At 48.8% G+C, this 26,443-nt stretch overlaps 10 protein-coding genes across 10 annotated transcripts; 7 read left to right on the top strand and 3 right to left on the bottom strand.

Moving 5' to 3' along the window:
* Window positions 1-82: 82 nt before the first annotated feature.
* On the top strand, window positions 83-1,025 carry gliG (glutathione S-transferase gliG; the record flags this gene model as incomplete). The annotated part of the gene is made up of 4 exons (XM_056916190.1): window positions 83-161; window positions 220-520; window positions 637-666; window positions 728-1,025. 4 exons carry the CDS (start codon window positions 83-85, stop codon window positions 1,023-1,025), a joined length of 708 nt encoding a protein of 235 aa, XP_056760944.1.
* Window positions 1,026-2,470: 1,445 nt separating this feature from the next.
* On the top strand, window positions 2,471-3,852 carry N7458_012808 (dipeptidase; the record flags this gene model as incomplete). The annotated part of the gene is made up of 3 exons (XM_056916189.1): window positions 2,471-2,615; window positions 2,689-2,845; window positions 2,904-3,852. The coding sequence occupies 3 exons, from the start codon at window positions 2,471-2,473 to the stop codon at window positions 3,850-3,852; spliced, it is 1,251 nt and encodes a 416-aa protein (XP_056760943.1).
* A 2,789-nt stretch (window positions 3,853-6,641) lies between these two features.
* On the top strand, window positions 6,642-8,115 carry N7458_012807 (Adenosine kinase; the record flags this gene model as incomplete). The annotated part of the gene is made up of 8 exons (XM_056916188.1): window positions 6,642-6,678; window positions 6,732-6,747; window positions 6,806-6,927; window positions 7,238-7,365; window positions 7,431-7,568; window positions 7,627-7,817; window positions 7,909-8,022; window positions 8,079-8,115. 8 exons carry the CDS (start codon window positions 6,642-6,644, stop codon window positions 8,113-8,115), a joined length of 783 nt encoding a protein of 260 aa, XP_056760942.1.
* Window positions 8,116-8,810: 695 nt separating this feature from the next.
* Window positions 8,811-10,296, bottom strand: N7458_012806 (uncharacterized protein; the record flags this gene model as incomplete). Its single annotated transcript, XM_056916187.1, has 3 exons — window positions 8,811-9,162; window positions 9,216-9,400; window positions 9,430-10,296. 3 exons carry the CDS (start codon window positions 10,294-10,296, stop codon window positions 8,811-8,813), a joined length of 1,404 nt encoding a protein of 467 aa, XP_056760941.1.
* A 1,328-nt stretch (window positions 10,297-11,624) lies between these two features.
* Window positions 11,625-13,262, top strand: N7458_012805 (Zn(II)2Cys6 transcription factor; the record flags this gene model as incomplete). Its single annotated transcript, XM_056916186.1, has 1 exon — window positions 11,625-13,262. One exon carries the CDS (start codon window positions 11,625-11,627, stop codon window positions 13,260-13,262), a length of 1,638 nt encoding a protein of 545 aa, XP_056760940.1.
* A 1,492-nt stretch (window positions 13,263-14,754) lies between these two features.
* On the bottom strand, window positions 14,755-16,671 carry N7458_012804 (uncharacterized protein; the record flags this gene model as incomplete). The annotated part of the gene is made up of 3 exons (XM_056916185.1): window positions 14,755-15,817; window positions 15,902-16,319; window positions 16,425-16,671. The coding sequence occupies 3 exons, from the start codon at window positions 16,669-16,671 to the stop codon at window positions 14,755-14,757; spliced, it is 1,728 nt and encodes a 575-aa protein (XP_056760939.1).
* A 1,255-nt stretch (window positions 16,672-17,926) lies between these two features.
* On the top strand, window positions 17,927-19,195 carry N7458_012803 (acetamidase/formamidase family protein; the record flags this gene model as incomplete). Its single annotated transcript, XM_056916184.1, has 1 exon — window positions 17,927-19,195. One exon carries the CDS (start codon window positions 17,927-17,929, stop codon window positions 19,193-19,195), a length of 1,269 nt encoding a protein of 422 aa, XP_056760938.1.
* A 1,210-nt stretch (window positions 19,196-20,405) lies between these two features.
* N7458_012802 (class I glutamine amidotransferase-like protein) lies at window positions 20,406-21,283 on the bottom strand (the record flags this gene model as incomplete). Its single annotated transcript, XM_056916183.1, has 4 exons — window positions 20,406-20,570; window positions 20,631-20,766; window positions 20,826-20,916; window positions 20,983-21,283. 4 exons carry the CDS (start codon window positions 21,281-21,283, stop codon window positions 20,406-20,408), a joined length of 693 nt encoding a protein of 230 aa, XP_056760937.1.
* A 1,588-nt stretch (window positions 21,284-22,871) lies between these two features.
* N7458_012801 (uncharacterized protein) lies at window positions 22,872-24,488 on the top strand (the record flags this gene model as incomplete). Its single annotated transcript, XM_056916182.1, has 6 exons — window positions 22,872-22,992; window positions 23,045-23,225; window positions 23,267-23,505; window positions 23,564-23,876; window positions 23,936-24,035; window positions 24,084-24,488. Coding segments are annotated over 6 exons (1,359 nt in total), but the record flags the coding sequence as incomplete, so codon positions are not given.
* Window positions 24,489-25,355: 867 nt separating this feature from the next.
* Window positions 25,356-25,762, top strand: N7458_012800 (uncharacterized protein; the record flags this gene model as incomplete). Its single annotated transcript, XM_056916181.1, has 2 exons — window positions 25,356-25,526; window positions 25,586-25,762. The coding sequence occupies 2 exons, from the start codon at window positions 25,356-25,358 to the stop codon at window positions 25,760-25,762; spliced, it is 348 nt and encodes a 115-aa protein (XP_056760935.1).
* Window positions 25,763-26,443: the final 681 nt, after the last annotated feature.

Below are 26,443 nucleotides of genomic sequence, written 5' to 3'. Positions count from 1 at the left end.
GTAGAAAGAAACCTGCGCGTCCATGAAATAGGTAAATTCAGAGAGACCTTCCCTGCTGGAACGAAACATCACTTTGTTCAATATGAGCTCACCAAACGGCCAGGTCATCATTGGCGACGTCCCCAAAGACAAAAGTCAACTAGTTCTTTATATTATCAGAGGTAGATTCTTGAGGATGGAACACATTAGTGCTAGTTGCTAATTTGCGCTTTTAATTAGCGGACGAAACCTCTTATATCATCTACATCAAGCCCTTGATACTAGCCCAGAAGCTGGCCATTCCTCATGTAATCTCCCTGGTCGATACCACCTCGCAATGGGCATATAAAATCCACCCAGAACGCATGGTACCCGCACTCGTGGACCCGGAGTCTGGTGAGGCTTTTCGTGTGTTTGAGGGCACAGCATGCTTGCAGTATTTGGCCGATCGCTTCGATACCCACGGCGAGTGGGCTGGACGCACCGCCGCCGAGAGAGGTGCGGTTTTCACTTGGGTCGCCTATCAGACCGCAGGTATAGGGTATTTTGCTGAGCTTCTCAGGATCAGTGTTCACATAATAACGTTTTTGTCACCATGGCCAGGGCTACTGCCAAATAATGGCTGTACTTTCTACGAGGCTATCCTACTCGCAAAAGTCCCATCCAGCTTCCTCGTACCATTACAAAGTAAGTCTTCGAATCTCCTACTGGTGAAAAAAGGCCATTGCTAATTGATCACCGAGTATAGACTGCATGAGAATACGACCAAGCAATGGGATACTCTAGAGAAGCAATTAGCAAAGAAAGGGCAACAGTATATTGCGCTTGCTGATCGTCCAACACTGGCAGACTTGTCATACTTTCCTTTTGCGATGCCTTGGATGTTTACTTTTCTCGATGTTGACATCAAGGACTGGCCTGATATCGAGGCTTGGGCGACCCGCATGTTGGCACGTCCGACCATCCAGAATATCATGGGTCGAGCGAAAACCTTCAGCCATGACATGACCCCAGAACAAGCAAGAGAGCTCAAGGAGGCTGTCTAGAGTTTACCTTCGGGTACCCGGCAGGCTAACGATCGGAGACCGACCGGGAAATATGCCGTATGGTATTCGTAGCTTTAACAGTTTATATTTAAATCAAAGCTTTCTGTTTCCGTACCTTACTCTCCTTAATTTCAATGATAACTTCATTACCCTACCCTTACTTAACGCAACCTATACTGGAGTAGTTTAGAAATGGCGACTACACCTCGGTCATACGATTTATCGAACCTTGGTCTCAGAACAAGGAGCTTCCGTTTATTCGAACTAATCCAGAGCCGGGCTATGATTACATGAACTTTGAATGGATTGATAGCCCGGTTCAAATCAAAGATTCTCGAGGCCAAAAAGAGACCTTTAGTCTCGATAAACATGGTTTTGCATATACCGATGACATCGAGGTGCCACCCAGGAAATGCTTGATGTATTGCGGGAGAACGACGGCGAAAGAATTCGCGAGAAGTACTATCCCCACATTGAAACCCTTGTTAAGAAGCAGACGGGGTATATCATGTGATAATCTTCGATCACACCTCACGTAAACGACGTCCCGAGTTGGGAACATACGAGAACCCAACTGGCAAGGAGCAGCCGGCGACGATGGTCAGTAAATGCTTTATCCGCTCACATACTACTGTTCTGACAATGATCTTGCATAGGTACATTGCTACCAGTAAGCAGGCCATACTGCATTGAAATTGGTACATTCCGATAAGATTAACTTATTTGCCAGGTCGACCAAAGGCGCACTCCGTCGCATTGGGCAGAATGTTCCGGCAGATGTCCACAACCACCTACAAAGGCGAGTGTTGATGATAAAGTATAAGCTGCCACTACGTATTCCGCTGCATTCCATGTTTAGACTGACGGGGTAATCAGCGTGTGGCGTCCTCTGCGTGGCCCGGTGCAGGATTGGCCTCTCGCTACCATGGACTATCGAACATGCGATGAAGATCTAATTTATCCTACCGATCCCTTGGACAAGACGGATAATTACCGCGGGCAAACGGTGACCTTTTCGCATGCGCCCGAGCAAACATGGTATTATCTGGACTAACAACAGACACATGAGGTGACTTTGATCAAGACCTCGGACAATAAGCAAGACGTCGAAGCCAAATGTAGGTGGCAACCATAGGGTATTCTGTAGCCGAACTTACGAGGACTGATACAAGACACAGTGTGTCCCCATGCTGCCTTCAAGCATCCGAATACTTCAATAGATGCGCCTCCTCGCCAGAGTATTGAAGTCCGGTGTTTTGCTATTTTCGACTAGAAATGGAATGATGGTGGAGGGATCGGTCACCGGCCCAGGCTTCGGCATCGGCTTCGGGGGGCATGAAATCTATTGGCATCTTATGTACATAAGATCGACGCACAATACTCTCGGTTGTGATTCTGACCTTTTCAAACAATTCCATTGATTGTAATCTGCCATAGACCGCTCAATGATCTGGCCTGAAGGAAAAATAGCACATGCAGACAAACCGCCCTCTCGGCGATGGTGGGAACGGCAACATGTCATGCAGGTGATCGCCACAGGCATGACTGTCACATTGACTCTCCTGCTCGGATTTCGACGGTTCTATATGTGTTCAGCAACTCCGTCTGTAGAGGATTTACTGGCAACAGCTCCTCCGACTCCTGTAGGCTGACTAGTCTCTAGATGGGCATAATGATTTTCCTACCTGGATCCGAGCCTTTTACCAGAACCATATCTATAAAGAGAACTTTACGCGCGATCCCCTGTTTGGGCAGGTGGATTTTTCTCGCCTGGAACAGGGCCGGCTACGAGGTCAATTCTGGAGCGTTTACGTGGAATGGTAACTATTCGTACCCCCAGCTTCCCCCCGTGTTCTCCTACACTGATCACGTATGAAGCCCGAAGACCGACCCTGCCGACCAGTCCGACGAGACATACTTCGAGACTCTCCGTGACACATTCCAACAAATTGACCTGGTACATCGTCTGATCAAGTCTCACCCTGAAGCCCTCGCCCTAGCTGACTCCAGCGCGGGAGTCCAGGAACTCTTCCAATCCGGTCGAACGCAGATTGCCAGTCTGCTCGGAATAGAGGGATTGCACCAGATAGCCAACAGCGCCAGTGTGCTCCGGCTTTATCACGCCCTGGGGTTTCGCTACGCGAATCTCACCCACGAGTGCCGCAACACCTTCGCAGACAGTGCCACGCCACCAACGCCCCAGCACCACGGCCTATCCCCGGTCGATCGAGCAGCCTTGATCTACGAAATGAACCGCGTCGGAATGGTCGTGGACTTGGCCCATGTCAGCCACGCGACCATGCGCGATGCCCTCGCGCTGACCCGCACCCCGGTGATCTTCTCGCATTCGTCGGCCTTTGCTCTCTTTCATCACGAGCGCAATGTTCCCGACCACGTGCTGGATCTGGTCCGCTTGAACGCCGGGGTCGTCATGGTCTCCTTCTACCCGGCGTACACTCGCTGTGCGGACCCTGCGCGCGCCTGTATTGCCGACGTCGCCGACCATATTCAGTATATCGGTCAACGTATCGGTTACCAGCACGTGGGGCTGGGGTCGGATTTCGATAGAATGCCCATCGGCGTTCGCGGCCTGGAAGATGTGAGTCATTACCCAGATCTGATCCGCATCTTAGTGGAGCGCGGCGTGCCGGTGAAGGAATTGGCAGGGGTGGTCGGGGGAATTGTCCTGCGCGCGTTGGGGGCTGCTGAGGACGTGGCTGCGAGCATGGCCGAGGAGGAGCCGCTGGAGGATTCGGTGAAGCCTTTTTCTCTTCGACGGGTATACGCTACGCTGGGCTATAATAGGTATTACCATCGGATTGCTTAATAGCACCGGATTTGAGATACCCATCTGAGCGCACAGGTGTATGATTTCCGTGATTTCGTAGTGTTTGCTGGCATTTAGAACAAAGAATTTGCCATTGCGCAAGAAGAGAAGCAGTCCTGATCCACTTGCGGCATAAAGTGTTTGAAGGCAAAGATCCTCCATCAGTAAATTGAGCCGATTCCTGAGCTAGACGATCAACCAAGAATATGTCGTAGGAATATCTAATAATTTGCAAAGGATCCATACCTTTGCGAGCCTCGATATCGGTTGATTCGGTTCCAGGGGAAGATATTGTATTTGAAGCAATATGACAAGGCAGTGATGGAATCATCGGCCATAGATCGATGGATGCGGGTAGCTCCGTCTTCCTTATTGGATTTGAAGTATAGAGTAAGGAAAGTATCCCCTGAGACATGGTATATTCTTATAGGAGATATCCAGGTATCACACAGGATCCATATCCTTAGGTACCTTGAGTGTGCTCTAGAACTCTGTGCATTTACATTCAAAGAGGAAGAGCATAGAGGTCTCAAATGCGCCACTCACTAATACTACTAAATCCAAAGGTTTTCATGCTATGCATGCGCTACGTATGTAACCAGAACAGCGAAGGTGACTATAATACACGGGTGGATAAGAAGGGATAAGGGTGATCAAAGGAGGGTCAGAGAAGAAGAGAGAAGGAATGGAATGGCTTTAGGAAGAAAAATCAGGGACAAAGTGGTCCGGCAAAGCAAGAGCGAAACATATACGCGCTGTAGGAGGTGGAAGTTCAACCAAAAAAAAAGAGAGAATTCGGAAGGAGTGTAAGCTAAAGTAAGAATGGAGCGGGGCGGGGGGATCAGGCCTCGCCGTCCTGTGTCGCACTTTTTGTATTGAATCTGATCGAGGCTCTTGCTTTTTCATCGGTGGTTTGTTTGGGGGGCATCTTGGGCCCGCCGTGCTCTTTTTGCCTAAACGGTACAGATGACGCGTTGCGGTGGGGGCGTGCCGAGTTGACACAAGGACGCCGCCGATGCTAAAAGGGCGCGGTCGCGCGGGACCCACTATCCGTGCCTTACTGCCCACCCAAACCGGGAAGCGGTTTGGGTGGAAGCGCTTTGGGTGGGCAGAAAGGCACGGATAGCTGCCGAATCACCGGCGGGTGGTTGTTCCGCTCTGCCCCCCCTTCCTCCCGTTACTGCCAACTTTACTTTAACGTCTGCCGTCTTATTGCCAGGAACGCCTAAACATAGTCGGGCCTGTAAAGGGGGGGGACGAGTTTAAACAGTGCTTATGACAGCGGTTCATCAACGTGAGACGGGACAGTGATCCGCAGAATGGGCCGCACCTACAGTACAATCACCGGACTTTGGACAACGGGGTGTGTCATCGACAATCCTGTCGTCAAGCTCCAGTGGGAGAGCGGACATGCTGCCTCCGTCGGAAATCCGAGATTTACAAAAGTAATTTCCTTGCGGTGTCGCCGTCAGCACCGCTTCTGGCAAAGATGGCTTATTGGGAATTGAGGGAATACAATTTCTTCATCGGGTATATGACACGAATTGATCCTCATTTCTGGCCTGGCTCCGAGCCTTTGTTCAATCCAACCATTTGTTGCTGCGAGAAGTGCAATGAGACCAACGATCCACGGAATTTCCCCGATTCAGACGCGATGCGGGTTGACACGCTGCGAGTTGCGCCCATCATCCTTGTCGTTCGGCCGGGGTTCTTGTTCTGGTCAACCCCACCCCTACCCACGTGCGGGCACCAAGTGGGCCTGCTGCGGGTCAACCCGCTTCGACCAGCCCGACGGAGCTGATAGCCATCATACCTGACAACCCCGGGGTCGTAAGTAGTGGATACAATGGACGGTGGACTTCTGTAGCGCTGTTTCAAGCTATGGCGGGGGGAAGGCCGGAAATGATCTTGGCTAACCAGTGGACAGCTCGCGCTTCGCATCGCCATCCGACCCCAACATTCACCCAACTTTGTGCGATTGCATCAAGAGGGTTACGTGACATGGGCGGGTAAGTGCACACCCAACTCCGTCTCACTGCTCCGCACATACTCCACTTGAAGAAGAGAGACTATCTTGGACGGGACTCAAGGACCCTTCTCCATCGAGGATCTCTGTAGTTGCCCCCACCCAATTCCGCCGAGCCGTTGGATTAACCCCGAATGCAGGTCCCTTATTCGAGAAGCATGTCAGCGAGGGGACGCTCCCATTCAAAGGATCCGTCATTGTCGCAAACGAGGAAGATCCTCGGGGTTTGCTTAGCCGTATTGAATCACACATCTACGTCCGGGAGGGGTGTGGGACCTGAATCATGCACGGATCATGCCTTTTCGCACCTTGCTCTGCTGGCAAAATGGCCAAGCAAAGATGGTTGAACCTTGAGAAAGGCTCAGACAGATCTTGGTTCTGTGGGACGTCAGAAGACAATGAACAACAAGGGAGCTCCAGATCCATATTGATCACACTCCCACGCACCGATTCCCCATCACTCTGCCTCTAGATCGGGTTTGTAGTTTCCAAGGGGAGAGAAATATGAACATGCCTTGTTTAATATCGGTACCTTAAATGGGAGGGAAACTAGTCTTCGGCCTATTGAAGCGGACATGCAGGAGAAATATACTTGCTCTGCATCCTAAAAAGAGTAGCATAACTAAACAAGTAATTGACCGAAACAAGCTGACAGCGCACGGAAAGATCGCCGGGCGGTGTGACGAGAGAGTCTGTACTCGGCGGTGACAATGTGACAGACCTTCCTTCTTTACGACTCCCTCGCCATCCACAAGTCGACAAAATGCCCGCTTTGCTGTGTTTGGAGAACCCTCTTCTTGGTACGGTGGCGACCTTATTTTGTCAATCCAATGTTGCTGACACTTTCAAATAGATGTTCGGGCACTTGGGTACGACGTTGAAAGACTCTGGGATCAATTCAGACGAGCTCTGTTGACTGGATTCAAGCAATCAGGAACTCCTTGACAGATATGGACTCAAGGCAAATGACGCCATTCTCGCCGAGTCTTCACACCAAGGTCTCTTTGATGATCTGATCAAAAATTTTGCAGCAGAAACCACGGCTGGTGGTGGGGCACAGAATACTGCCAGAGGCTCCCAGGCATGCTGCCCCTCTCATTCCAGGCCCTCCATCTTGGCAGCCCAACCCCAGTAGCTGATACTTTATTCTAGTACATCCTCCCAAGCGACAGCGTTGTCTACATTGGGTGTGTGGGTGATGATACCTACGCCGACACTCTCCGAGAATCGTGCCAAAAGGCGGGCGTTCGTGCGGAATATCTTGTCGATCCAGCCCACCCCACGGGTCGCTGCGGTGTTGTGATCACGGACAAAAACAGAAGCCTTTGTACTGAGCTCGGTGCCGCCAATTGTTACAAGTTGGAGCATCTGAAGCGGCCCCAGATCTGGTAGAGTCATCGCAAGTCTATTTTGTTGGAGGCTACCACTTGACAGTCTGCCCCGAGGCCGGGCTGGCCTTGGCAGAAGAGGCCGCGGCCAAGAACAAGGTACGCCCATAATCATGGAATCGTGACTCCGACCACCCGCGATCGATGGCTGAGAGCTTCGCTAGATCTATGTGATGTCACTGTCTGCCCCTTTTATTCCAGTTGCGTTTAAAGATGCCCTAGATAAAACCGAACCGTACTCGGACTATTTCGTCGGTAACGAGAGTGAAGCCCTGGCATGGGCGCAGTCGCATGGTCTAGAGGTAGCGTTGTACCTTGGGTCTCAAGAAGTAGTTCCACTCAAGCTGAAGTTGGTGCTAGACTGAGGATATCCCCACGATTGCCGATCACCTCGCCAATCTGCCCAAGGCGAATGTAAACAGACCTCGGATCGTCTTGATAACCCAAGGGTCTTCTCCGACGGTTGTGGCAATCTCAGGAACCCCAGGGCACGAGGATATTCCTATCCGTACGATTTCCGCGGCCGAGATCATTGACACTACCGGGGCCGGGTGAGTGAGGCCCAAATACTCTTTTGACCAACTATGTAGCTCCCTAACCAAAACGCCGCTCAGGCTAATCTGATTGTTGACAATCCCTTAGAGATGCTTTCGCGGGAGGTCTTCTTGCCGGAATTGTGCAGCAAAAACCACTCAAGACCTCGGTTGATATGGGGCATTGGCTCGCGCACCTGGGCATTCAGCAAATGGGGCCAAAGTGAGTCAATGATGGAAAAACGAACGGTCCCAGTCGTATGCACTAACACATATCAGCTACCCGCTGCCGAAGCAGTCCCTCACCCCTGTCTGAAGGGTCTTGATCGGGGTATCGATGGTGGCTATCAACTACCCATTTAAGCGAGGTTTCAAAAGAAGCCCCGGAGAATCTGCGTTCATTGGGTTTTCAACAACCGGTTTTGGGTTTCATAGTTATCCAGCTGCGAGCCTTGTCTGATGTCAAGAATAGAAATGTAACAAAGCAGTCGAACCATGTGTCTCTTTAGTGATTTAGCCAAGACTCGCTTCTCACGTCAGCCAGAGATTGCTATGCAGGCGAAAGGATCCCCGATCTGCAAGCTCTTCGTCCAGCGGAGAAATACCTTATGTCGCCCTCCGTTCCTTTCTGGGCCAGAGGCCGCGACACCTCTTCCGACAGAATCAGAATCTCGCACTTGTCAGTTCCTAATGTTCCTCCGGGCGTTCGCTTTTTGTAGGCAATATTTTCGGGGGCAGTGATAAATTCAATTTGTAATATACTGCTAGATGAACTGAAAACAGTTCTTGATTGGACCCCGACACACCGTCGGGTCATCGCCACCAGAAGATGGGATTGGGCATCTTCAGCTACATGTGTAGATTCGCTAAAAGTTTAAGATGAAATTAAGAAGAATGCCTACATGGAATCTAGCAATGAACCGGGCTCCCAAACATTGAGATTTTCTAGACTATGACGTGGTCTCTCGACTATTTCCAGCTTGTCGGGGCAGCATCGCGCAGCTCGTGCTCCTAGACACCACGCACTTTCACAACCGGTCTGCCGTTGCTATTCTGGTGATTGATGTGCGACAAATACATAGCACTCATGATCTGAACGGGCAAGCGATGGTCATCAATGTTTGATGTCAGCTCGGCAGGCAGTAATTTACTTTGAATCGACTGGACAAACTCAATAATCATCTTTTCCTTTGCCTGTTCCGTGTAGAGCTTGGTGTGATCATAGCCCTGTGCATCCGCCAGATCGGCCAGGTGGAGCACCTCCAAAGCACGCGAATGTCCAGTCAATTCAAAGTTGCGGAAGACTTTCATCTCAAAATGGTTGTTTGCTCCAATCTGAAGTCTCCTGGCAGACAAGGCTCGTCTGAATCCTTAATAGAGCGCGACTCAATGTAAATGCTCTGGAAGGGCCCGCACTTGATCTCGTAAGATTCATGTTTGACGCGACCACTACCCTTGTACTGATCTTTACTCAGGATGAGCGAAGACTGAAGGCCGTATCCATTGCTGGACATGCTGATTTGCGCGAGAATGACTGGGTCCCGCTCTTTGAGAAAAGTGAGCTGAGCGGTGGCATCCAGTTCGCCATAACCCCCAAAACGCTACATGAGGCTTTGCTCATCCGGGTTACAGGTTTTTGTATACTCGCAGCTCCGAATATCTTCTGATAGTCCGTCTGGGTCATCATCTTGAAGAAACCTCGTGGCAGAATGAAGCTGCTGATGACCGCAACCTCGTCTGGTCGTTTGCTTTGGACTAGACCTGCTTTCGCGAAATCACAGAGCATATCGATGATATTATATCCGCTGTGAGAGACCTTTCCATATCCCTGCTTGTAGGTATGATAGTCTTGCTGAATCATTTCAATCGGCAGTCGGAACGTTCCGTCGCAGTATGAGGCGGAAACGCTTGTTACAGGACAACCAGTTCGCTCCACGATCTCTCGGATATAGTGATGAGCTCTTTGGGTGAGAGGATTGAAGCGGCGGTGACTGCTAACCACGAATCCGGTCGTTTGTCGAATCTGGAGTTTTTTATATGCCGCTAGGATCTCATGGTAATCGTCGGCAATGCCCTTTGCCTCTGAGGCGTTGGTCCCGGCATCAACGCGGGTGGTGATTGGTTTGTCCATCATGATGTGATATCCATGGTCTAAACCCCAGAGGGCATATGATTTATGCGAGAGAGGCTCCGTGGCGATGATGATACCATTAATATTGAATCGTGCCTCAATTTTGTCGAGCTCTGCCCGGGCCCGAGCCCGACTTGGCATCAGGTCTGTGAACATGGGAACAAAATGCAGGTGGACCCCCGGGCAAACCTTTGCTGCCCATTCTGTGACTGCATCGCGTTTTTCTTCAATATCGACGAGTACTCGAATCATTGGACCATGGCGTGCTTCCAGCAGTTGCAAGTGCGGCACATAGGTTTTCTGGGCATGAGGTCCAGTTCCTATGATCAGGATATTGGGTTTTGTTTCGGGAGTAACTGATATCATCTGGACAACTTCTTTGGTTGGAAAGTTGGATCAGAATAGTCCACAGGGGAATGAAGCTGAAGGTTTTAGAAATAAAACAAAAGCAGAAGCTGGAAGATTTAGGCACCTGGACAAATCAAAACACGCCTAGGCCGTATGGTTGTGACCAAGAATCTACAGACATAGATACCTTTACAGAGTCACCAAAGCCACCAGGCTGTATAACAGAAGACTTCAAGGCTTGGCTCGGTTGTGTCCGATGCATGCTCACCAAAGCGGCAGTCCTAGGGCCGACGATCATTAACATGTCAATGTAACATCGAATGACCCTCAAGAAATCTTTCCCGAGTATATTCCTTCTATTTCTACCTTCCAAGAAAGGCTAGAGGTCAGCAATTTTAGTAACAATTCCAAGTCTCGGGAAATTTATTGCAGGAGTTTACAAAATGTGTTTAGTAGGTGAAATCGAATGTCTAATCGAGAGGATTGCAAATCAGAATTATGCCGTCGCTGTTGAGACTGCACCGTCACCCTCCTCGCACGAGTCTGGGAGTCAAATCGTCCTGATGACGTTCCTTTGGCGTCCCCAAAATGAAATTGCTGGGAATCCGAGTCTTCTATTCTGGTTCCTGACACTGAATTCACAAACGCTTTTTCAACAATCAGGGAACGGCTGAGATCAGTCTTCCCGAGTTATATGATACCAAATTTCTTCATCCCTCTCGATGGAGTCCCTCGAAACATGTCCGGGAAGGTAGACCGCCAACAGCTACGAGCATTAGGTGCAGGACTTTCACATTCAGTCCTGAGCCTTGGTCACTCAGTCACAACAGAAGCAGATCTTCCATTCAAAGACGCCGAACGAAAGTTGCAGAGAGTTTGGACAAATTTCTTTGGCCCCAAGATAGGGCCAGTTAATATGAAGAGCGATTTCTCAGCTTTAATCACCCGCTCCACTCGTATCTTAACCTTATTTGATACAGAAATTCCCTTTCCCCCCACTCTCCCCACTCCGCCCCTAGCCCACCCCAAAAAAGGAACGATTGAGCTGCCATAGGGGTACCCGTGGCATTAACCACTCAAACGCTACCGCTTTTGGGTAGAGTGATTCTCCAGGTAGCCGCCTTAAACCCCACGGCGTTGAAGAACAATCAACCAGTCACGTGAGACCTTCGCTCGAGGAGCCAATAGAGCAGCGGGTACAAATCGTGGCTCTCCGGCAGAATTAAACTTTGAACACCGCCTAACACCGCTTTGCCTACTTGAGCCGTCGCAGTGCCTGTCGGAGCAGATATCATTGCGGATCTCATTATCCCGTCCAATACAGCCAGTTGTGAGAGCCGAGAGCCATGTCACAGACTAGTGGCAATCACCATCCGGAACAGTGGAATTCAGTGACCTCCCGCCGAAGGAAGCAGCATCTTCGAGTTTTCACAGGCTGCGCAACATGTCGTCAGCGCCATGTGAAGTGCGACGAACACTCGCCCTCGTGTATGAATTGCAGTCGCCTTTCTTTGTGCTGCGATTACAGTCGCAAATTCTCCTTCAAGATCACGCTCCCAGATGATTATCGTCTGTCCAGCGAGGGGCGTCTGCATGATGAGAATGGAGCTAATGATGTCGAGAAGGCGGAGGAGGGGGGTCACCAGCTGTGGTCGCATATGGCTGCAATTTCCCCAGATGCTAGCACCTCTTCCATCTCCGAGTTACCCGAAGTCTCCACGCCTGGTATGCCGCCCGGACTCACGTGGGCTTCAGAAGACTTAGATGATGATCCTGAGACAGTTGACGCTACCTCCTCGTCATCTTACACGATGGCTCTTCATCGAACATCGGCTTTCTCTGTTCACTCAGTGTTATATTACGACCACTTTCTTACAACCGTGTCTACCATGCTCATCATCTATGACACGCCCTCCAACTCAAATCCATTTCGATCATTTCCTCAGTTGGCCGGTTCATCCGGCCTGCTTCAGCACGCCATGATTGCTCTCGGTGCGCAGCATCTGGCGAATATACCTGGAACGCAAGACAGGTATTCCCACAACCGTGCTGCCATGGACGCGTATGCTGAGGCCATTACCCAACTCAAGGGCATTTCTCCGCCCATAAACGCCTCCTCCCAATTGGAAATACTGGCCACTATCCTGCTGTTGTGTATCTTTGACCAGATGTCATCAACAGGATCTCGATGGAAGATCCATCTGGCAGGAGCTTGTGAGCTATTTGAGTCTATGTATCGCCCGCGGGTTGCGATGGCGGATGAGGGTATGGTGATGGACAGCCAAAGCAAGTTATTTATCACATCAATGCGCAGGTTTCTCGCCTCCTTTCTCTCGTATCTAGACGTCGCTGCGGCGTGCGCAACGGGAGAGGGTACTATGATCCCAGGTGACTACTGGGAAAGATTCGGAGGATGGGAATATAATCTGGGCGTCCCAAGTTTTCATCTGGGTAACAGCGGCGCCGATCGAGTGCTTTCTCAACTCCGCCATTCCTGGTCTCGAATCATGACCATTCAGGCCGACATCAGCAGGTTCGCGAAAATGCAGAGAAATTGGCTAAGTGACGACCAACGAGAAATGTTCCAAGCCGACCTTGCGCACAGAATCAAGAATTGGCACAATAGTGCGCCCAGCATCTATGCTTCGTTGAGCCAACTGGATCAGATACCTCTTGGCTCTACCGATAGGGTACATGAAATATTAATTGCTGCGGCATGCATTCGATCCTACGCATGCGCATGTGTTATATATCTCCGGATGGTTGCCACACAGAGGCTTTGTACTCCATCAACAGATCCCGACTTAAAGCTCCCAGTTGAGGAAACCTTGAGGATGTGCCTGAACTTCTCGAATGGGCTTAACAGAATGGCCATTTTGTGGCCACTGTTTACAGCCGGTGCTGCGTCGGTTGATGAATGTCAACAGTCCCTTGTACGCGAAAGCCTACTAGCGATGCAGTGCTTTGGCTTTAAGGTATGTTAAACGAAGCGAGTGCCTCTATTGACATGACCCGCTAAGAAAGGCAAAGCATATTTCGAGAGCATTGGCCACGCTGGAATATATATGGCTACAACGCAGTCTGTTCGGTGAAGCCAATTATGAAGAGTTTCAAAGACTCACGGAATCAAACCTGCTACCCTGAAATCGATTTGCTCTGGCGTGGAGAATCCCTCGACCGGTTACTCTGGACTTGAGTGCTCAAATTGTTGCCTCTGTACGTTCGCCTTCCGAGAGGCTCGAGAAGGCTACTGTAATTTGAAAAGGACTTGATTGACTTATGTGAGTAAGTAACCCATTATCTGAGACTTCTTCCAAATTTCTATTTTGCAGAGAAGCCTGCCTATTTGCAATTTGGATCAGGGTGGTTTTTGCTATTAATGTAGCTCCGAAACGTGTCCCCAAGTGACGAGACGTCAATGATAGAGATATGATCAATTGCCTCAGTATGAAGCTTGACCTCCTTGTTTGTCACAACAGCCAGCTCGGTCGGCCCGGGGTGTCCCCAGGAATACATAAACTTAGTGGTGCAACACTAAACTGGAGATCCACGAGTTTCCTATCTGTCTTGTTCTCCATGACACCGTTTCTCAATGCATTAGAAAGTCGACCTAAAGGCTTCCAAATTCAAATCTTCATACACCTAAAAATCACAGTGCAAGCCAGCGATATGCTCTTGGTTGAAAGGCACGCTCATGTGGCGAGGGTCGACTCCGTAATGGTATTTGCTGGCCCTATTATAGGAACTAGCGTCTCATCCGCGCGAGTGGATTGTTCCAGGCACGACAAACTGCTTTACAAGTGATCCCGTTCTTGAGCATGACATTGTAAAGTGCTCCATAAGGGTTTAGATGTATGAAAAATCTCGTCAGCTTATGACCTGAGCGGAAGCGACGGGAAACGACGGAACACATCTGAAAGGGTATATCTCAAGTACGCTAATATGAGAAAGTTGAAGCGTTTCAATGTCCAGAATCGCTTTCAAAGCTCCGGTCTGATCAAAAAACTACCTGTTCGTACTCAAAAGGATCCACCTGCATTTCCCCTCGACTGAAACCTTGAAGATCAAGAAACTAAAGGCGAGCCCCCAATCAGAATCTTGTGCCTCTGAGCTCCCTTAGGAGTGGGATGCGTGACTGTTGGGTCTCCAGCGTGTAATTTACTGGCAATGGAACAGGATGTGATACATAAGCCTCATCATCTCCCTTGGGACTAAATAATGTGTTAGTGCGCGCAAATAATATAGCATGATGGTTAACTTGATATCTTTCTAATTCCCAAAGGACTTCCCCATATCACCGTGGATTTCGACGGGCTTACAAGCCTAGCGTGGGATGACATTCACCATATTCAGTTAATCGTGATGTTAAAATCTAGTTCCCTAAACCAGCTCAGTCCGTATTCGTAGTAATTAAAGAACTACATAAATGCTGGGATGCTCCGCCGAAGCCCCATGGGTATGTAATCGCATCCTTATCTAGCAGAAGAGCTTGTAGAACTTCTTCCACGCAGGCAATGCCGCTTGATCCACCTTCTCCTGGCTGATCAGGTGCTGGATATGCAGGTCGCGACGGCCATAGTTTAGGTCCACCTGGTGGCATCGCACGAAGTTGGTGCGGAACCAGATTTTGTATATAATATAGAACGCTAGGACGACAGGGGCCGCAAGGTAAACGGAGAAAAAGTTGTAGGCCAGATCCGACGCGGACATCTCTGCGTAGCCGATGGGAGCAAAACCCACCCAAAACTGAGCGATCAGCACCAGACAATTGAAAATGAAACCGATCCACGAGCCGATGATGCCAGGCTGAGACTTAAAGGGCAGATCGTCGACACTATGCCCCTGGACCTTCCATGCACGGCGGAACCGGATGTGGGAAAGGCAGATTGATCCCCATGTGAAGATGGATGACAAACCCGAGATAGCCATCATCCAACCGAAGGCGGTTATTTGTTCATCCGAGGCCGCGAGGAAGCAGAGCAAACCTATGGCGGAGGCAACGTAGACAGCACAAAGAGGCCGGCCCTTTCGGTCGATATATGCAAGGAATTGGGGCGCCTGGCCCTGTTCAGCGAGCGCGGCTAACGTGCGTGATGAGCTATACACCGAAGAGCTACCGACGGAAAGGACAGAAATCATAATAACGACATTCATGATAGAGGGTAGAACCTTAATACCAGCATTCTCGATAGCGATAACGAATAGAGAAGCGTGTGTATTAGCAGACGAAGACTTGTGGATAAGTCTCTCATCGTTATACCGAACTAGGAGACCGACAAGGGTGAGGGAAACTACGTAGAAGAAAGTAATACGCCAGAACACTTGCTTAATAGCAATAGGAAGCGACTTGCGAGGATTCGCGGTCTCGGCTGCAGCTAGTCCGACCAGTTCGGTGCCGCCGAAGGCAAAGGCAGCGTTAATAAATACGCTGTATAGACCTTTAAAATTATTATAGAAGGCGCCAGGGTTATGCCAATACTTACCACTAATATAGCCTCTCTCCGGACCGCCGCCACAGTTAATAACAATTGCGAGAATACTATAGCGCAAGTCAGTAACACCACTAGTTAAATCCACCAGAATAACAATCGTCAGAAAAAGGCCAAGGGACGAGGCAACGCACATAAACCCAACAACCGCAACGACCTTAATCACGGAGAACACAAACTCCGCTTCACCGTAGCCCCGAACGCCAAATAAGTTGATAGAGACTATAAGGGCCCAGAATACTGCCACCCAAGCAGCATTCGAGATCCCCGGACTCCAGTATTCGATCGTGATAGAAGCGGCGACAATTTCCAACGGTAAGACGATGAGCCACCCCAGAGCATAGTTCCAGCCCATGGCGAAGCCCCAAGCAGGGTCCAAAAAACGCGTCGAATAGTGGGAAAAGGAACCAGCGACAGGAAAAAGGACAGCCATTTCACCCAGGGCGTGGACCGTACAGTACAGCATAACACCAATGAGAACATAAGCAATGACCACCGACGCCGGACCTCCGGTGTTCAGGACTACTCCTGATCCGACGAAAAGCCCAGTACCTAAAACTCGGGCGTAAGCAAGCCGATTTCATTTCCCTTTCGGGCTTTAGCCTGGATTTAAATACCAATGGAACCACCAATTGCGATCATCTGAAGGTGACGGACGACCTTTCAGGCGACGCTGCAGCGGCGAATGCGCGGTGTTCTGCGCGGCCTGCTCAACATCAAATCCTGTTCCATCTGTATTTGACACATTACCGCATGTGACATGAACGTTTGTGTCTCGCTTGAAGCTATCCAAGAATCGCTGACCAAAGCTATCTCGGATAGAGTTGAGGTCGCCGTAGGAAGGTGGCGACGCTGCAGTGGCCTGAACTGTATTTGGTTCAGCAACAGAATTCTTTTCGTCCATATTTAAGCCCTCAACTCCTCTTCCCAGCGTTGGAAGGTTTATTAAGCAGAGCTGCTAAGGAGGAAGTGGTGAAGTGTAGAATCGGGGTCGCCCCGTGTGGCAGGAAATCCAGCTTATGTAGTTTATATAGTTTAGACGAGGTTTCGCCTAGGAAGCTACTCGAGGAAAAATACAAGGAGCATCGCCAAGAGTACGAGACAAAGTGGGGATTTGGGAACGCAAAATGTTTGAATTCGACCCAGGCGGTCGAAGATAACCTTTAGGTGTTTCTCTCATTATCTGTCATTGCGACTACGCCAATAACGGTGACACCAAATACAGTCGCACCGGTCTGATGCGTTCAGACAACTGTAGAGAACTTAGTCCACTCGGGAGAACTTTGGGCCACTTAGAGCGTCTGGCGTTCTCATCCATGGCTCTAGATCTGTCGGGAGAACAGCACTTCAGCGTCACCTATGGCCGTTATTTGGATTCAGCGCCATCATATTCATTATTCGAGAGTTCCGACAAACTATTCATATACTGGAAATGTATTGTTTACAGTTGGTACAGAATTTGAAGGCTTGTCGCCTATGGTTTTCCTGTACACGCGTCACGTCGTGACGAACAAATTTGTATAGTTTCTACCCCATGCTTCGCCAGTCCGATGGTTGCCCTTTCTACCCCAGGATTGTCCAGTCCTACCGTCAAGGCTAGACTGCTGCTTAGCCAATAGGTGGTTGTTAATTCCCCCCTGCCCGCAGCTTTCTGCCTACCCGCACCGACCCTTCGGCCCGATCGTCACTTTGGTCTTTACGTCGCGGAGAGCACCTAATCCGGCGGGCCATGTTATTCCTGAGAAAACGGGCTTGACTAAGCTGGCGGTGGGTTCCCTCGTGTAGAATCTCAATTTTTGTTCTAGCACGGTTGTTACTCCGTAATGCCGCCCAAAGCGGGGCTCGTGGAGAGTTACCGAAAACGAATGACTTTCCAAGCACAGAACAGACGGCCGCCTTTTCATATGCACTGTATTGGATAACCCATTCGAAAATCAAATCGCCATCATTGGAATATGCTCCAGTATTGCTGTCGTGAAAAATTTCTCACACTCCTTGGGGGGTCAGAGTGGGGCAATATCTGAAATGGGCAAGAGCTACTTGGCTATCCTTTAAGAAGCTCCTCTCCTCACTTACAATTCTCATCACGACTGGTTTTCTCGAGATCTTTTGATACCTTCTTTGTTCTTTTCAGTGACTCCTCGTGTGATCTACAAACAATGCGTACTATTATCAGCGTTGACCCTAACGGGAAGCCTCTGGCACAACCGCACATGCACACACGATGGCATCCCGACATTCCGCCAGTTGCAACCGTGAATGTCGGCGAGGCGTTCAAAGTGGAGTGCATGGACTTCTCAGGCAACTCAATATCCAATGATGACTGTGCGGACGATGTGCTTGACTACTGCTGGGACCAAGACCATCATCTATCTGGGCCAATCAGAATAGAGGGTGCGCAGGCTGGAGATCTTTTGCATGTTGAAATTATGGACGTCCAGCCATTCCCTGAGCGCCCATGGGGATTCTCGATGATTGAGCCCGGTGCAGGTCCCCTGGATAAAAACCACACACGTGTGGCGAAAGCTATCTGGGACTTTGAGGGCGCAATAACTTCATCGCGGCACATCAAGGGTGTCTCATTCCAAGGACGACCGCATTGTGGCGAAATAGGCACTGCACCCTCTGCTGCACTGCTCGAGAGTTGGACTGATAGAGAGAAGGCCTTGAATCATCGATTTCGTTCCCATGGAGCCATTTGTGCGAACGAACCTAGCAAAAGAGGTGCATATGTCGGTCAGGAGCTTCCTTCGGATCTCGCGCAGAAGATTCGACTGCATGGTGCCAGAACTACTCCGGCTCGGGAAAATGGAGGAAATATAGATTCGGGTACTTTGACCAGTGGCGCCAGTATATATCTTCCTATATATGTTGATGGTGCCAATCTATCCGTGGGGGACCTCCATTTCTCCATCGGCGATGGTGAACCAACATGCGCGATAGAAATGGCTGGAATCATGACGATAAAATGTCATATTATCGCTGCGGGGATGGACACACTGGGTTTTACAGCGCCTGTGGTAATTCCCAGCGTCGTTGACCATTTTTACCAAGCTCGACTTGCTTTCCATGGACTTTCTGTTAGCGACCAGGGCATGCAACATCTATCCAATCCAATGACCGGTTATATTCAAGCCGCTTCGGCAGCTATGAAATATCTCCAACGCTTTGGATACTCCCACGAACAAGCTTATATCCTGATGGCTTGCGCGCCTATCGAGTGTCGGCTCTTGGCGACACCTAACATCCCAACCGCCAATGTTTCAGTTGCCTTGCCTCTGGGCATTTTTAATGCAGACCTCCGTCCCAGCTCCACCAACCCGGTGGTACACGATTATGGCTCGGTTGCATATTTGAGCGAAGAACGTGAAAAACTGCACAACACTCGTCATCCGGGCCCCCCGTCACCATTTTGTCTCGAGGCATAGATCACTTTTCCTGTATATATTCTACAGTCTTGATTCACAAGTCACAGAAAGGAGGCAGCTAACGCCCACGCCTTCCGGTTATTCATAGACTTTCACGAAAGCCAATAGCGAATCGATTGGGACGTATACGAACCTGCAATGTCTTAGTACCTTGTTAACCACATCAAGTTCATTATTAAAGTTAGGAGTCCAAAATCACGCAACGATTCTCTGCTTATCTTTTGGAAGTCCGCTTCTTGGTTGTTGGGGTGGGATTCTTCATTAGTACTCCTTCAGCATCGCTACTAGGCCCGCGCTCATAGTTGAATTCGCCCAGTGAATGCCCACCTGCGGCTCTGCCAGGGTTTCCAGATGACGTTGTTCCGTTCAAAGCCGTACAGCATGAAGTGAGTGAGCGGATAGTACGAGATAAGCTACCCTTCCACTTTCCCTTTCCTAGCACTGTAAGATTATTTAGATATAAAAAGGAATGAGAGCTATTCAAGCTTCGGGAACTGGAGAAACACTCAGCACGATTATGAGCCTGGCGGTCATTTAGGTCATTTGTGTTACGAATGGGACAGTGGGAACGGTGAGATCTGGCAGAGTCGGACTTGGGAACGAACAATTCCGAATGAGGATGATAAGCATTGGCGTCTGTTATCGGAGCGTATATCAGAACGCGTCTCCCACCACCCTGGATGTTTCTTTCTTCTCTCCTTAGCTTCGATACTCTCGTCAGTAGTCTCCGAATTGATCTGTCCCATCCGATTGGCCCGTAGCATCCTATGTATCTGCATGAATCTGGATACCGAAGTAGGGAGATACGGTCTTCTTGCAGCAATATTGGAGATGGAGGGGTCCGTAATTCCAGGAAATAAGGGGTAAGGGACCTGGAGCGAAGAAAGAAACTAGTTTGGCAAGTGACGCAGTTCCGCCTGGAGGCCGATCGAATAGTTTCTTGTCCCATAATGATAAAGCTCTAAGTAATGAAATCCTCTTTTTATATTAATCACATTTTGATGGCTGCCACACTGTAGTGTATTTATGAAGTAGTGAGGGTGTGTCTACAATGGGAAATGCCTTGATAGTCTCTCTGCCTTTTAAGAGTCTTGAAAGATAGCACTGTCCGCTGGCAAACTACTATGAACACTCCGCAAAGCATTGAAATCCTTGCACTTCTCTCACGTACTGCTGACGTACATAATAATTGACCACCGCTAAAATATGCCTATTTCAAGAAGAATGCTAGTACCACATCCGCAAATATAGCCGAGTCGTCATCATGATGAACAAGTGACATTGTCTCAGCCATATATTCTTCGTCCCACGCCAACTTCTCTGCCAGGGACTCCATGTTTGCCGTATTGATCTCAATGTCATATTCAGAATGACCCTGGTAAGTGAGCACTATATAGGGCATGCAAAGTCCTTGTGTACTACACAATTCAGTTACCCCAAGTCGAACCCAACCAGATAGGTCCGCCTTTTCGGGAATTACGACATGGTCGCCATGAACAAATTGCATAGAGAGACGACAAGGCTGGCCCAGAGCCAAGGGCAACTCTTCGGGTAAGAGATTGGTGAACTCGCTGCAAATATTGGGGTGTGGACCCCGTTCTGCCATCCATGGGGACTGCGTTCCACATACACCCCCTGATCCGCAAGAAGCGCCTTACTTATGATTTGATGACCGAAGCAGGCGCCAAAGAACTTGACCGATGGATACTGTGAATAGATATCTGCCAATGACGCACGTGTTATTCAGCAAGGTCTTGGCTTTCGTCTCCTACAGTTTGGTTACATACCTTGAATGTACTTTTCCAGCGTTTGAATCCATTTAATCGGTTCGTATGCCCCGTTGCCTGATCCAGTGACCACGATCGCATCGACACCATCTACGGTGCCTGGATATTGCCCGGACACAGCGTCATAACCAGTGATTTCGAGGGAAACCCGATGCAAATTATTCGTAGCATATCGTTCAGCTGCTCCAGATAAAAGGACGCGGAACCAATCATCTAGGTCACCGTGTGACACCACCAGTTTTGCACTGGGGGTGTAGCATTTTAGCACAACGATGCGCAGTCTATGAAATCTGCGGACCATGTCATATATGAAGGTAGAAAATGAAAATATATGATTAACAAGTTTCTGCGCATGAAAGAAGATTAAATGGATTTCTCTCACCCTTTTGTTGGAATGACCTGAGGGTGGAGTCTGACCTATTATCGGCCAGTACAAGCCGGAGCCCGCTCTGGTGTAGGGCTGGCTGCTGGGTTTGAGTTACTTATCAGAAATATCACTAATCTGCAATTACCGTATTTCTTGCGAAATACATTTTAACTTCTTACCATAGCATGAGAACCCGACCTACGCAAATATCCGTTGGAACCAAAACTATGGGTTTGTTCAGGTTTAACTAGACTTCGCCAGACCCACGGGCGGGCGGGGTCGAGTGGCTGCTCACACTTGGACGGACATTGATCATCCATGGACGGGCTGTGGCGAGGCCTCCTCTAGGTAAAGCATATATAAATTTCCTTATATTACCGACCCGTCGTAGGCTTGCGAATTAATATTTAAACACTATTGGCTACTCGAAGCCGAGACCCATACATAGATCGTGATGGTACCCAAATTCGGTTAACTAGTCCATTTTATAACGTAAAGTGGGGGCCTGTAAAATAGCGGTTCCTTCTGGCATCATTTCCTAAGTGTCTCGTGTTCCTGCCCTGGGGGATCCCGTGGGTATTGGGTGTTGCACGTGGTTGCGCTAATGCATAGCTCCTGGAAAGCGGCAGTATCCGGAACATATTGAAGATATATATTCTGCTTGCTACTGCTAGGATAGAAAATATTCTAGATAAATAAGGATAAAATGGCGGAAAATTGAATTCCAGGCACCTATTACCTACATTTCCCCGCTAACTACGGAGTAGTAGACCCTCAGAACCTTTAATAGACTAGGTAGCTAGATTTTCAGTTTTTTCTTCACATTTTTTGGATAAAAATACGCCATTATGGCCCTAGAAATTACCTCGCACTACTGCCAATCAAAAGTTCAAGGAGAGTTACCAAACCGAATATTGGCTTGTCTATAACTTACTAATCTCAAGAATGATTGACTAACCAGTTAATAACTAGTTAGTTATCCGGTCTTATCTCGTGATGAGCACCTGATCTGGCTGGCCATTTCAGGATTTCTTGACTAAGCGGTTTAAGTTCACTCGTGTAGAATTCACTTTTTTGTCCTAGCAGAGTTATTTACTCGACGCAGGAGTAATGTTGTAATGACAAAATTGGCCACCCTAGTTAATTATTAGAGTTTGATGTGTCATAATAAAGGTTAATTAGAGATTGCAGGGTTCACGTCTACCTACCTAAAGACTTGCGCTTGCCCAGAGCAGCATCATATCGAAGTTGTGTTATCCACAAGATAAGCCAAATCTAACCACGTTCTGAGGTCGATTGTCTTATGCAGTTACCTTATAGGGCTTACCTAGAAACTCTATGGGTTAAAAACCGCTCTGCCCCACCTACGTTCCATTTTTGGCAGGTCTCCACGAATTCAAGCTTGCGCTATCTCGAGAGATTTTGATAAGAAAGGCAGGATATAGTGGATAGCATAATATAAATTGACAAGGGCAGGCACCATGCTGAACACATCTAACCATATACCTGAATTACGGACAAGATGAATAGCTCCGAGAAAGATCACCATTACGCAACACTTCAGCACGATTCCATTGGAATTGAACAAACCCCAACTGTTTGTTCAAGGAATTCTGACCTAGAAACTACAGCCGAAAAAATAGGTATACGCTGTTCCTTTGTCGAGCGCGTACTGATGATTGACCACGGTGATAGACATCGGTGTGTTTGGTGATGAAGAAAATGCGGCTATTCGCTATCAAACAATGTCGTGGCCAATGGTTGCGATTCTGATGATCGCTGAGATCGTCAGCAATGGCATGCTTTCCCTTCCTTCTGCCATTGCGGCTGTGGGACTTGTGCCTGGTGTCCTCCTCATTATATTTCTCGGTTCGTGGTCTGCAGGGTTTGAATATGGACCGATCTTCTGATTGACAGTCATTTAGGTCTTTTTGCCTTATATACCGCCTTCATCCTTGTTGATTTCAAATTGAATCACCCAGAAGTACACAACATGGGTGACGCCGGTAGAATTATGGGCGGTTCGATCTTACGGGAGATTCTTTCTGCCGGGACGGTAATTTTTGCTATCGCTGCGGCCGGTTCTCAGCTATTAGCTGGTCAAATTGCATTGAGTACTCTGGCAAATAACCGACTCTGCTTGATGTTGGCGACAGGTAAATATAGAACTTGAAATCTGTACAAACAGTGATAACCAGTGGACTCGGCTAGCAGGAATTTTCACCATACCAACTATGATGCTTTCATTCCCGCGAACGTTGGATCAGTTATCGTGGCTATGCATCCCTTCATGTATCTCCATCCTAATAGCAGGGATAGTGGGGATGGCGGCAGCGGCAAATCATCCAGTGGCAGATCGACAGCTGGTGGCGGCCAATTCATCCAATTTCTACGACGCCTTCTTAGCCGTCACGAATCCTATATTTGCATACGCTGGCCATTTTATGTTTTTCATTATGATATCAGAGATGAAAAGACCTGCTGACGCCAAGAAGTCAGCGTGTGTGCTGCAAGGATTTGCAACTGTGTAAGTGACTCTACCAACATCTCAGCTAGGTCAACATATGTACTAACCATGCCATCTAGCTTTTATGTCATCTTCGGTGTCGTTATGTACGTGTATCTGGGGCCCAATGTGGCGTCACCAGCTTTCTCTTCGCTCCCATCAAAATGGGCCAAGATTGCCGTATGTTCTCCTAGGCCATCAGATTTTTCTTAGCTCTGACATGACTAGTATGGTATCGCCATCCCTAACTTACTTGTAACGGGTTCGTTGAACTCCCACACGGCTGCAAAACTTGTCTTCGTACGCCTCTTCCGCGGAAGCAGTCATATCAATCAGCACACGTACAAGGGCTGGTCAACTTGGACAATTCTCGTGATAGTGGTAAACGGCGTGGCGTTCACCCTTGCGATTGGAGTGCCAATATTTTCTTACTTTGTCTCCATCGTTGCCTCGCTCTTCGCAAGCTGGTATACATACGGAATCGTCGGTGCTTTCTGGCTTTTCGACGCGTACCATGGGATGGGTAAGGGGAAGATAAATGGAGTATATGGTGTCAAGGCATGGAAGGGGAACCCTACCAGGTTTATTGTTAACACTTTTACCTTTCTTGCAGGGTCGTTCATGTGTGTCGCCGGTATGTCATTAATTTTCCATTGCTAAAGCTGCTGAAAATCATGGATATCAATACGCCGTGATGCTGTAGGGAAAAAATTTGCTGATGAATCAATTCCAGGAACGTATGTCTCTGTCAAGCTTATTATCACGGCATACAATGATGGCACCGTTGGAAAGACATTTGCATGTTAAATTCCGACGTCCAAATTGGGGTTCGGTAATAATACTTTGGAAAAAACACCTTGAAAACTGTGACGATTCACATACAAGATGCATATTTGGTTGATGCCTAGTGCGTCAGGCATATACCAGATATATTAACCACCATCTTGAATGCTTAGTTATTTCGTGAAATTTTATCTTCCTCTCGTACCTGAGCGTAACAAAAACAGCAGTTATTTGCGTACAGTATAGACTCTCAAGAATGGGCAGCCTTCGAGTCACATTGCTTGACCCCTGTAGACCGTGTTTCTATCCTGGAGATCGCCACCACAACCACTCCGATGGAATCAACACAACAGCAATTAAGATATGAGGGATTTTTGGCTGTTAGAAGCCATTCATTTGCTTTGAAGCCCGATACGCCCACCGTTCTGTTCGTTGGATTTTGGCCAAATAGGGTCTCACGAGTATCGTTGCAAGCGTTGACCGTGCAAAGCCAATGTGACTTCACATTGTTGTGTCAGCGGTTGCCGTACCCATGTACATATATTTTACCGGAGCTGATGGTAAGGGAAAGCAAGATCCGTGGTTATGTTTTCGGATCTCCAAAGACTTCTTGTTTCGGTCATGCTTAAATGCCTTTGCCCGCCTACGGGCCCACTGGGATTGAGACGGTTCTACCCGTCCACCATTCCATCGCCAGCACCTAACTACTTCCTCATTATGCCGAAGGACCCAACCCCTTCACGGCAGAAAAGCCGAAAGTCTCCTGGTCCCCGCCCAGCTCCGAGTGGTCTTGGGTTTGCAAAAGCCGCGACCACGGGTACCGAGCCAGAGCCGCTGGTGACCACCAGTCCTCCAGCCCAGAAGAGATCACTGCCAATTGCAAAGAAGGTTTCCTAAGTGTCCCCTCATCTAAGTTATACAGTCCCGCTAAACCTATTCGGCTCTAGGATCGCCCGTCGAAGACTTCGAAATTGGAAGGTGCCAAAGATGAGAAGGAGCAGCTGTCTGTGCTTCAGAGGCAAGAACGGCAACAACATCAGCAGCAGCCCTTGCAGCAATATCGAGCGGGAAAGGCCCAGCCTGTTTCTCATATTCAGCGATTGCAAAAAGCTGGCCGAGGGTGAATGTGAGAGGCTGCGGGCCGAAGTGCGTCAATTGCAAGATCGTCTTGACTCGGCAATCAACAACAACAATCTGAGTCACTTGTCGTATGGAGATATAGAGCCATTTCTTGGATCAGTGCATGCAGAGCTATGCGCCACCGCCGCTCGAATCTGGGACCGGAAGGAGGAATACTGTTAGAATCTAGGGGCCAAAGGAGAAAAGAGAGAGGGATAAGAGGCTAAGTTCTCTGGAGGCGAAGGGATCTATCAAAGCTATGGAGCCTATCTGGGTCAAATGACCCAATGAAGATAAATCTGCCAAACTCCGCCCTGAGACCTGAGCCCCAAAACTCCCCCAACAGTAAATTAGCACTGCAGATAGCGAGAAGACGCTAACAAAAAGGGGACAGCGGAAACGCTGTATGGATACAGGAACCTACTCTCATAGTCTCTTCGAAAGTGGCACCCACTTCACACTTTTTTTCCGTGCACCCCATAGTAAAACGTTTGGTGGACTGCAGTGACCTGTCCCGCCATTACAGTCCATATCTATGCTCATGTGCTTCCCGACCATGTACTCCTACCATCCTATATAATGATTACTATAGATCGAGCCATACTTCCCCCATACTTGGACATCAAAGAGAATATCAAGCCTGCTATTATTCGGACCTAACTTTTCATCAGAACTGGCAGCAATGT

Source organism: Penicillium daleae, assembly GCF_028827525.1.
Source record: "Penicillium daleae strain IBT 16125 chromosome Unknown utg000009l_segment0_segment0, whole genome shotgun sequence".
Classification (NCBI taxonomy): Eukaryota; Fungi; Ascomycota; class Eurotiomycetes; order Eurotiales; family Aspergillaceae; genus Penicillium; species Penicillium daleae.
This window is presented reverse-complemented; position numbering and strand designations above follow the sequence as displayed.